The following is a 12058-nucleotide window of genomic DNA, read 5'->3' on the forward strand; positions in this document are numbered from 1 at the left end:
TAGGCTTGTCTGTACATCCAACTGTTACCAAGGTGGCTGCTAAATGGATTAAATGGATTTACTTTGCCCTTTGGTACTTCAGCAGACAACATAGTACGTAAGATAAATACCACCAACTAATCTAGGCAGAAAGGGCCATTGACATTTTTTATTTATTCATTTTATTTACTTAGAAAAGTACAAGCAGAAAGGAATTAAACTATTGCTGATTTGTTCAGGTTCAATGGGAGGATATCAGTGAGACTAGATTGCAGTGCATAGGTGGAGGGATGGAAACAGGGTATGTGAGAAAAGCTGCACCATTGGTATAAGCTCAGAGGGCAGCAGCTAGATTGTTGGGAACCACATCCCTTGCCACTGCTTATTCTTACCAAGAGTTTCAATAATATGCTCTCAGGCACATGGTGTAATTCTTGGGTGGCCCTTTGGAGGGCCAGGAGCTGGACTGTGATGATCCTTGTGGTCCCTTCTGGCTCAGGATATTCTGTGATTCTGTGAATATCATCTCAGTACAGCCTTTGTCATGGGTCAGGGCTCTGACACACTAAGTGTTTCACAAATCCAGAAGCAGAATTGGAAGTCCCCCACACTCACTTCAAAACTGATGATAGCACTTTAAAGACTTACTTGCTTTGATGGCTAGTGGTCATAATTTTTGTGGTTCCTCATACTTTTTGATCTTTCAAAAGGAGATCAGGAGTAGATGTGTACAGTACAAAACCCAGGAAAACTTTCTGATAATCTAGAAAAAGACTTCTGCATCAGCCTCAACAGTTTTTGCCATAAACCTACTCTCCTTTCCTGTGTCCTTCTTCCCTTTTCATCCCATTCCTCCCAATCTGCTTAAACTTAACTTTAAACCAGAATTTTTCATATTGCCCCAATGCTCAAAGTACAGCACCTCTCTCTTTCATGTTCCTTTCACCTTGTCTTATATGAGTGCATCAGTGCTTTGTATTCAGTTCCATGAGACTGTCCATCCCATCTGCTCATTCTGAGCCCCTACTTTCTTCTTTCCTTACTGTGTTTTCAGATGATTTTCTTTAGTTGAGAATGGGAATTCAAGTTCTGTTTACTCTCCAGAATTTTTCTTGTTGACTTTTTTACACAAGTGTTGATCAGCAGAACTGGTTTAGAACAAAGATTTTGCAAATTGAGTTTATGGTTTGTCAGATTAAACTCTTCTTACTTAAAACAGTAATTTTGAAAGTTTCCACTGCTTCAGCCCTGCAAGGTGCTGATCACTCTCAGTTGGATCCCAGGAAATGTGGAGATCTCTGACCTGAAGCTATTTAGGCATTTGGGTTATGTTTGACTGAGCACAGGAACTATTGCATTGATTTAAATGGGACTGCTTGCAAGTTTAAAGCTCAGCATGTGCTTCAGTACTTTGCCTGGCTGGGGCCAGAGGGCTCAGGTTCCCAGAGCTTCAATACCAGCACTACCTACAAATGATACAAGACAGAACATCCTGATGAGAAGACTTGATGATCAAGTGATTTCTAACCCAATCGTGCAGCTTAGAGCAGCATCTCTGCAATGAAGAAGGCATTTTTGCTCACTTTCTGTGCAGATCCAACACTAAAAAAGGAGTTTCACAGTGTTCTGCAGAGCATACAGACAAACCTGAGATGATGTACAGCACTGCAAGGTTTTATTGACGTTTGCTTAAGATGATCTATGTAAGTTACTCTTAGATATTCAACCTTCCCAAAGTCATACCAGTAAAATGTTTATGCTACAACATCATCATCTATTCTCTATTGTACCTCCACATGCAGACACACACATTATATATCTTCAATTACATTAAAGCTACCTATACAGAAAGTCACAGTTGAAGCTATACCTTATTTGTTCAAACATCCAAGTTAAATTTACATACTAATGGTTGCATATTTGGCTTTAATAGATGCACTATTAGAAAATAAACATAATAAATGAATAACCATTTTAGCATGAACCCACCTAATCCTGATGAAAAATATCTGAAAATGCAGCAACCAGGGAATCTATTTAACTTTTATTTGAAAATAACACTAATCACAGACTAAGAAGATAAATATACATTATATGGAGTAGCATACTAATGATGGATCACACAGACCCACCCTGTGCAATCAATGCAGTAAGATCAAACTGGTTGAAATGGATGATATATACTCTAGATGCTCTCCTTCTCAAGCATGGAATAAAGGATATAGACTAGGATGGCTTAATTTGCTGAAGTTTCCCCTTATGCTTGACAGTGCATTTTATTTTCAGCATCTTCTAAAGCTTCAGGACAAGCTCTGTGTCTCTCAGCAACAATCAGGCTTATGCACAGGAAAGATGCACAGGGATGATTACTGTCCCTGAAAACTGAAAAGTGCACAGTAAGGTAGAAAAGTTGGACTGTCTAATGGTGTGAAGAAGACATACACAGCAAACAGTGCAAACTGGGCTACTGCATAAATCCCTTGTCATTAGGGCAGGAGCTTATTCCTACAGCACACTGAGCCAAGGCAAATGGGAGCAAGCAGGGCCAGCCTTTGCTATCTTCCACAGGAGGAAGAGGAGCCTGTTTGATTTCCTTTCCAGTATAATGAACCACTTCTTTCCATGCAACTACATCTGTCTGATTATTTCGATCATCTGTGCTATCCTTGACTGTTCCCCTTTCAAAGCAGAAAGAGTATCCTGGATTAGGACTGCATACACCATTCTGGCTGCAGCTGTGCAGGAGATGAACAGTGTCAATTCAAGTTGTTTGTCAAGTCTTCTCACCCCACTTCCAAAGCCTGCTATCCCCTCAGGTCTCCCAGCAGTGCTGCTCCAGGAGGCTTTTCTCTTCTGGAGCCATTAAAATGATCCTGCTTAGAAAGTCTATTATTTTGAGGTTTGAAGCCACTAGGTAATTATAAAGGAATTGAATTTTGAGGGACTGTGTGTCCCAGAAGACACTAGGAGGGAGCAGCCCCTGGAGATGATGGAAGGGGGTGATTAAAAAAAAAGTTTTGCTAGGCTTATTGCAGATATTGCAGAATATTACAGAAAATGCAGAAAGGAGGAAATCAAGAAGACAGCAACTCCTATAATCTCACAGAGGGAGTCTGTAGTTTTGCTAGAAATCTGATCCTGTTTCCTTCTGTGCCACTGCCAGAACAGCCATAATCATGCTTCTGCTTGACCTCAACGCAGGCCACAAGGCTCCTCGGCAACCAAAAGAAATAACTATTTAAAACAACAGCAGCCAGAGACATTGGCAGCATCAAATGAAAGTGACTTTGTGAAGGGAGAACGCACCAAAAGTCACGTGACATGATGTGCCACTTGCTTGCCTTGGCAGCAAAATTATGGAGGCTCCAGGATCCATCCTGCTGCCAGAGACCTTTCTTCTCAACACCTCTGGGCTCACCACACTACATCTGAACTGTGAGTGCCTTCCTTCTCTAAATTATTTAATTTTTGTACCTTTCCTTGAGACTTGTCAGCCATGGACTTTTTATTTTTTTGTAAGAATGCTGGCTCAGCATAAACAAGAAAGGGATTACATGGAACTGTGCTCAGGGCCCTGCCAAAAGAGACATAACACAGCAGGCTGGATCGGAACTGAGCCATTTGTTTTATTACATTGTGCCTTGCAGGCTCTTGGTCCTCCCTGCCCTGCCCATCCTCAGCCTGTCATTTCACAGCCTGAGCAGAAGCCCTACACAAACAATTGAAAGAAAGTTACCAGACCCTGATCCCCACACTGCTGTGATTTGTGTCAAATTGCAGCTGAAGTGATTTGCTAATCCAAATCCAGGCAATAATCTGATCTGTGGGGGGAAGCACTCTAACACTGCTGAGCTGAGTGGCCACAGTGGTACAAGCACTGTCAGCTTTTCCCAGCAGCTTTTTGACCTACTGCAGCCTGCACACACGTACTGAGCAACTGATGACAAAAGGAAAAGGCTGACACATTCAGGCTGTTAAAAGGCATAAGACATATACTCTAAGTCCAAAGAAAATGCTCCAATTAAATGCAGTTTTTGAGCAAGAGTATATTTAGCCCAGCTAAAGGTTACTGCTATGCCGTGTGGACTTCATGTATTCGAAGAAAATTTTAAAGAAGAAAAAGAAAAATATTTTTGTTGGTAGATCATATTCAGATTATAAGAAAGGATTGAGGGGAGTACCCAAAGGTTGAGAGGTGTCTCTCAGTTAATCACATATAGGATGGACATTTACCTGGACCTCCTGAGCTACAGGATTCAATTTCTGTCATGAAAGGCTCTCAAAACACTCAGTCTGTCTTTGTTCAGTTCAGTCAGGCTGAAAAGTACAGCATGGCCTTGCATGCAGAAAATCTGACACTTTTAAAATATCCATTGAGATTTCTTACAACATCAACACTGGAAGACAGGCTAAAAGTTTTCTTTCAAATATCATATGAATAAACCATGTGATTCATTAATTATGACTCTTTAGCAAGCAGACAGGAACAAAAGGTCTGCTAACTTGGTTTTACAGCATACCTGAAAAATAACATAGAACAGAAGAAAAAAATTGAGATCTTATAGTAGCAGCAAAGAGTATTTCATAGTATTATCATTTGAAGGGTCATTAACCCTTTTAAAAGCAATGCCAATATGTACTAGAAATATCTACAGCACAGAGCTCAAAAAAGCTCAATGTAAGAAACCAGATGAAAGCTGGATATAGACTTGCTTCCAAACAAAAACTCAAGCTTGCCTCCATTCTCTTATATTCAGATCCAGAATTGAAAAATGTAAACTAAGAGTTGGAGAGAATTACCAAAACTGAAGATGAAATATCCAAGTCGAGTAGGTGCATGTATGTATTAAAACAGAAAGGGGAGAAAATGAAAAACAGAAATAAAAAAATAAAAATAAAAGATAAATAATACTTAAAAAGTCCCTAAGCATTACTTTATATCAGAGAAAAAATCTGTTTCTAAAACATTGGCCATACTCTTTCTTTAGAAGAGAAAAAGAACCAAAACTAAGGCTACCAAACAGCACCAATTAAAAAAAAAGAAAAAAATCACATTCAGCTTCCTAGAAACCATGTACTTTCCTCTGAGCTTATCCACAGTTACCTGTGCCTTTGCCATCTGCAGATTGCCTCACTACACCTGACTTACCTAAAACTGAACATGAAAACTACATACAGCTTTATGAAGTCAGACACCCAGCCCTCTCTTTGACTCAGCCTCAGCGTCAGTCCATAGCATTCCAACAATCTGGGCCTTTCCCCAAAAGCCCAACCTACTGCTAATATCAGTTGGAAGCTTGGATCCACAGTTTTAAAGCAAGCCAGAAATCTCATCTTAGCTCCATCAGATTGCAACCTATAAACAAAGCCACAAGCTCAGGAGCAAAGCCAATCAGAAAGACAGGGGCTGAAAAGGAGACTTGAGCATTTTTTATTGAAAAGAGCAACAAACATTCTGTAGGACATCAAGGAAACCCACAAGCAGACACAACTTCAGGAACAGTGGCAAAAGCATGTCTTTCTGTAAGGTAACTAACTACAGGCTGAATGTACTAATGCCAGTTATCACCAAACAAACAAATAAAAAACAAAAATCAACCAAAAAAATTCCCCAAACCCTTACCCAAACCAAAAAAGGCAAAACTATCTCCCAAACGTATCTCAAATAGTATTTTGATGCTACCAAACAAGATATGCAAGAATTGCCATGAATTAAAAACAAATGGATGGATGCTGCTACTGGTGTGGAGACTACTCAAATGTCATCTATCACTGTTGATTTCCCCTTTAATAATTACAGTTCTTAAAAAAACATAATCAAGCTGTACACAAAGAAACCAAACTAAATGGTAAAAGGCAGCTGCAAAAAGTATTTTACTGCTTTAGCAGTTCAGACTTCGTCAAGCATCTATGTCAGCTCAACTCCCCCAAAGACCAGCTGACACCACCTGACTTGAACCTCCCTGTGCTCCTGCTGAAGAGTATTATGGAAGCAGCACTTCCACTCAATCCAGTCATGCCTGATTGCTTTGTGAGTACAAAAAGCAAGACGAGGTTGCTAACTACAAAAATCACCACAGCAGAGGAGTTACAAAACAAATACAAGCTGAGCCTGCACTCTCCCCTCCAATGCCAGGAGAAAAGAGCTGACAGTGAAGATTGCAAGGGACATCCACAAAGAATTTGCTAAAGGTTAACATTGCAACTCACATTGACAGCAATGATTGTAGAGTGAAAACAATGGGGAAAATTGAGAATGTGTTATGAACCTTGAATGTTTTGCATCAGACACATATTTATAATGAAACAATCACAGACACAACTCAAGGACATAACCAAACCATAACATAACCAAACCACAGGTCTAAATCAATCCCTATTCTGGATATATTTAAAAGTTAAATATATGCTTAAGCATTACTCAGAATAGGGATGTTGACTGGATATCAGCAGGAAGTTACAACATTATCTGGTTGAAAAAAATGCTTTTATCAAAAACTGGATTTTACTGCAGTACATCAGAGAATCATGATAGCTGTAAAGCTGTTGCTTTAAAACCTAATCTTTTAGCGACACAGAATTTTAATTATGTGATATTCACTAGGGATGCACATACATCACAGTAAATTATCATCATATATATGTTATTTTACCTGGAACTTTACTTTTTGCCAAATGTGAGGCCCAATAAATTGTTTCAAGAAGCGTTCATCTTCACTCCAGAACAGTCGGATGTCAGGGATATCGTACAGGATCATGGCCAGCCTCTCCAAACCCAAGCCAAATGCCCAGCCAATTTTATCCTGAGCACCAGCTGCAATACACAAGATAAAAATTCAAGAGCTTAAGTTCACGACATGGAAAATTACTGAAAAAATGTTCACCTATTTATTAAGAGGGAATAAAGAAAAAGGTGAAATGGCAAACCAGAAAATCTTACAAGTAAGTGCCAAATGAAAGATTTAAAGGCTACAGGACAGATCCTACTTAAATCAAAATCTGCAGCAAGACTGAGCACATCACTGAGTCCAGGAACCAAAACTGGCAATAAAACAAAGCCATAGCCTTGACAATTTGTGTCCAAAGTTTCGGACAGGCTTGAGAAATGCTGCATAATGCTATACATCACTACCCTTCACTATGCTTAGAGCTGAGCATTTCCTCACTTGACTCTGCTGTGTTTCATAAGACACATAAACATGAATTCCCTGTTCAGAGTATTTTCCTTGGTCTGACAGACCAAGTCAAGCCTACAGAGCATTAACATCATTACCAACATTTCAAAAAACTGTAATTGCCTTTTTTGAGGCTTCTGGAAGAAAGAGAGCAATGGGATGTGAGGCATCATTGCATTAGCATCACACCTCCAACCAGGGAAATCCTGAGCTGCTGTTCCTGGGAAAAGCCACTGCTCTCACATTAACAAGTCTCTTTTATGCAGCACTAAATATAAAGGGACAAGAATATTTAATAAAGAAAAGCTGTACAGATATTAATGATGCAACATTTCTGTCAGGAAAGTAAATATTCATACCTTCCTTCATTTATGGGGCAGGAGCACTGATTCATGCAAACAGGGATCTTTTCAACACAAAAAACTAAGTCTACGTTTAGCCATCAGCCTACTGATTTTGAAATAAGCTGAGAGCCCAGAAGCCCTCGCAAAGGCTCAGAGCTTTTAAAAACTTAAACAAATGCCTAAACAAACACACCTGCTGAATGGATGTGTGCATGTGAGACAGACTTGACTTCACACCATCAGCACTTACAGTGTGCTCCTGAGTCACACAACATCACTGCACATCTCACAGCTGTGCACCAGGGCCACAGCAGCCCCTCCAGTATCAATTTAAACTGATTTTTTGGAAACAGCAGCTTTCCCATCTTCCTGCAGGAGGGTGGAAGCAGAAGTCTTCTTTCTGACCCTTGTCTCTGCCATCAGAAAGGAAACAGCTCCCATTATTTGGGCACTGATGACAGACATGCTGAGTTTCCTGTTGTGTTCAATGCTGAAACTAAACAGGCCTGAGTTCTGTTCAAGTAGAGAGAGGCATACCAAGCTTGGGAAAAGAGACACACTCACAACTTCAATTCCATTAATTCGTTTGAACTTGCCTGTTTTTCTGGAATAACAAGTCCTCAGCAGAGCCCCTCTGTGTCTCACCTGCTGCATCAGCAGTATCGCACTGCCACAGGAGGTACATCAACTTGTAAGAGTACTTCATAGAGGAGTCAGGATATTCTGCCTGTCCCTTCTCGTGTGCTCAAAGGCAAGATTTTGCACTTTCTGACATTTGAAAGCAGACAGTTCATCAACTGAACTGTGGAAGTCCTAGGAAATAGAGGACCAGGTATGAACTCAAAAGGTACCTCATGGCAGAGATGCTCAAAACAGTGCTTAGGCCAACCAGCAGACTATGAGCTAACCTGACTCTGGAAACCTGCAATCCATGCTACATTACAATAAGGACTGCACAACTGCCTTCGGCTGACTTTTAGAGAAAGCAGAGCAACTACAAAGAATGTACTGAAATTTGTATTTTGGAGGGATTCTGAGCTTTGACTTTAAGAATAAACATAAACTGCTTCTCTTCCATGCTAAAAGTACTACTCCTCTCCATATACCAATATATTAAAGTAATTACATTTGTATAGCTGTGAAAAAGGGAATATAATTCATAGCAATGGTGCTGCTTCTTCAAATTTCCAGCTTGCCTTTCCAAGACCAGCAACTCCTGCTCAGTGAAGGAGCTCCTATTCATTTCAGAAGTACCAGATTTTCACATACATATGGGCATTTCTGTAGACCAACCCCTCCTCCAGATGTAAAGTAAAGCACCAGGAGCAATATCCATGAGGGTTCTGAATGGTCACTGCTCACTCTCAACAGAGGCATTAAAGCTGAAACCCAAAGATGCCAGATTAAGCATTAGCATTATTAATTCACAAATGCTCAATAAAGTATATGTGATGGGGGAGATGATCCTCCTTCCTCATGCTAGTGATGATTCCTGGTAGATCAGACAGGAAAGAAAAAATGACAGAAGATAAGAACAGGTGTATATTCTGATTAGCAGAGCTTTACATTTAGAACTTAGGCTTTTTTATTATTTTGATATGAGAATGGTTTTCACTGTAACACTTTTTTCCTCAGTGACTTGCTATGAACTTGAACTCTGCATTGAATGTCTTGATTTTATATCAGCAACTTCTTTTCTATTCTGGTTTTCTTGCTTGGTTTGTTGGGTTTTTTTGGAAGGACTGGGACACATCACAGGTTTTTTACTTGTAGCAGACAAAGAAATTGTGCTATCTGCCTAGCAGCTCAGAGCGTTGTCATCTGAGCTACAATTAAACACCTATTCATGAAACTGAACTTGTCTTTTAGGTGATCCTTGTACAATTATCAGCCTTCAAACCACAAACTTCTCAAATGTCCCCACTGAAAGCTGTATCAGTGAAGAATTACCTCTACCTAGACAAAATAAATGAAAGAAAAAGGAAAATTCAGATTATTGAAATTCCTCTTCAAATCAGCACTAGCAAATCTCTGCACTCTGAATCTTCAGTTATTTTGTCTCTGATCTCTTCTCCAACTTTCTATTTGTAAAGTTCCAAGTCAATGAAGCATTCACTTAAGTCATTTGAACAACTACCTTGGGGGACTCAACAAGACTAATGCATGCTTCTAAACATATTTCTGATTGGAAATTATCAGGTGACTTAGAAATTAAATGAGCCAGTAATCATCCTATTGAGTGAGGGAGCAACCCATAGCTTTCCCAACACAAATAAATGTTTAAATGCACCAAATTTTGACAAGTATTATGCCAAGAAGGCAAGTGAACGTGAGTCAACAAGACAGGAAGATTGAACACAGAACAGCATTAAATATAGCAAAATGCAAGTTGACGTTCTGATGAAGGGACCTGGCCAAAGCAGCAGATTCCAGGGACCTGGTGGGGCAATCATAGCATCACTGCTTGAAATAACACAGCCCAACAGATAAAGCTTTCCTGACACATGAGCTTTCCCCAACTGGCCATCAAAGGTTTTTACACTGCCAGGTTCCTGCTGCCTCACATGAAAAATTTGACTCCCCACCAGAAGAAAATTGCTGGAAGCTTTGCTTGTCAGGTAGCCAAAGATGGAGGAGGAAAGGATAAAACAGTTTGACTGGCTTCCCACACTGGGAGCTAGGACAGCCCAAATCTGATGTCAGAAGGTTGCATCATGGCAGCTCTGTCTTACAGAGAAGCTCAAGAGTCCTTATCTCCCTTCATAAGTCATATCTATTTATCCTGGACTTAAGCTTCGAGCCCAGGTGAATCAGTTTACATGTAATGTAGACCAAGCAAGTCATTCTCCAAAAAGCAATGTTAAACGAAAGCTAAATTTGCTCAGTCAGGATTGGAACCTTCCCAGTTATTCACTAAGGCATAAATAATGACCTGCCAGAATTAATGGATTTTATTGCCCTGAATCCTCAGAAAAAAACACAGACAGAAACACTCACCCTCTCAAGGAGGGTGAGGCAAGACATTCTGCCCTGCACAACAATTTTAAGACATAATTTGCAACATAGTATTAGTTACAGGTTGACAAAACTTTTTTGGTTTACATTCCAGTCATACTTATTTTTATATCGATACCAGCTTTTATTTAAGAATTTTTGCTACTTCTGTAAAACTGCCAATAAAGAAATCTTTCTTTCAATAGACCCTAAATTGGGTCTTCAAATTGTCATACTCAGCAGTCACTGAGAAGTGAAAGAAATTAAATTTTGATCTTGGATTGAGGCAAAATCATGAATACACAACAGCCTGCATAGAAGGTGTTCTTCACAAAATGCACAAAAATTAATATACCCAAAGTATGAGTAGCTGAAATCTGGGATGAGTTCCAGAAGCAAAGACCTGAATTTGATCTCCTTCTTTCAGTCCAAACTATGAGTGTTAATAGAGCCATTTCTAGAACTAAAATGGTGGGAAGAAGGGTGAACAGATTCTCAAGGGCACATGGATTACACATCATGTTTTACAAAACAAATCAGCTTTAAACTGTACAGAAAGTAAGTTATAGACATAATGAACACGTGACTTGATACAAAACACCACAAATTCTGGAAACAAATGCCAAGGCCCAGATTTGAGTTCTATGTGATTAATGGACAACTTACAAATCAGGCTTTGAAAAACAGGTTCTGCAAAATAAATATTTACTTATTTCTAGAGACCAGGAATGCAGAGTCTACACAACTGCCACAGTAATGAGGCAAACATGTTTGCTTGTGTTAAAAATAAGCCATTTTAAATTATTTCCTTATTATTTCCATAAATTATTTCAGCTAAAACTCCCATGTGTTGGGAGTAATAAGTTTTACATGGGGAAAAAATAATACTAAGGCATCAGTCTAATAGAGAAGAGCTTCTGAAACTGCAAGGTCATGCAGCTGGGATATTAAGCAAGTGAGGCCAAAAAGCTTAACCAAGTTTTCTCTGAACTCCTCTCCAGTGAAAGCAAAAACTAAAACCATCACAGTGTTCTCTTGTAATTCAGTTAAACTGATGCATTCAGGCTCCTGTGTGCAACTCAAATTACACCCTAAAATGAGGACTCGACATTCAGACTATGCATGCGAAAAAAGCCAATCTTCAAGAACTCAAGAATAGAAGTAAACATTCAATTAGGCCCATTCTACATAAAGAGAACTTATCTTTCTAAATCTCATGTGTGGAATAATTTTCTAACAATAATAGTCACTTTGAGACCACAGCTATGTCTCCTGGGTCAGACTGATCTGTTCTGTTCTCTCCATTTGAAAATTAAGCAAAAAAACTTTAAAGGTTTCAAATAAGTATGTTTATTTTTGTTCTATAACCAAAAGAGCCATGTATATACTAAAAGAACAGCCTGCTTAAAAAATCTACCCAGGGAAGCCATCCACCAGATTCTACTTTCTTCTAATATGTAGCTAACATTCATTCTACCATTTAACCAATATTTCAACAGGCCAAGTAGCTGGGAAGAAAATATTTCTGATAGGGAGAAATTAATGACCAGAGCAGAAGAGGACAGG

At 39.4% G+C, this 12058-nt stretch overlaps 1 protein-coding gene across 6 annotated transcripts in view; it reads right to left on the bottom strand.

Moving 5' to 3' along the window:
* The window catches only part of FARS2 (phenylalanyl-tRNA synthetase 2, mitochondrial), a 230009-nt gene that overhangs the window by 88461 nt on the left and 129490 nt on the right, over positions 1-12058 (bottom strand). For all 6 annotated transcript variants that reach the window (XR_009487357.1, XM_059853206.1, XM_059853178.1 and 3 more), the window contains one exon: positions 6633-6793. Coding sequence is in view for 5 of the 6 variants with exons in the window: in XM_059853206.1 (XP_059709189.1) it covers positions 6633-6793 (161 nt within the window). In the remaining variant the exon portion in view is untranslated. The remainder of the gene's footprint in view (positions 1-6632; positions 6794-12058) is intronic.

Source organism: Haemorhous mexicanus, chromosome 1 (assembly GCF_027477595.1).
Source record: "Haemorhous mexicanus isolate bHaeMex1 chromosome 1, bHaeMex1.pri, whole genome shotgun sequence".
NCBI lineage: Eukaryota > Metazoa > Chordata > Aves > Passeriformes > Fringillidae > Haemorhous > Haemorhous mexicanus.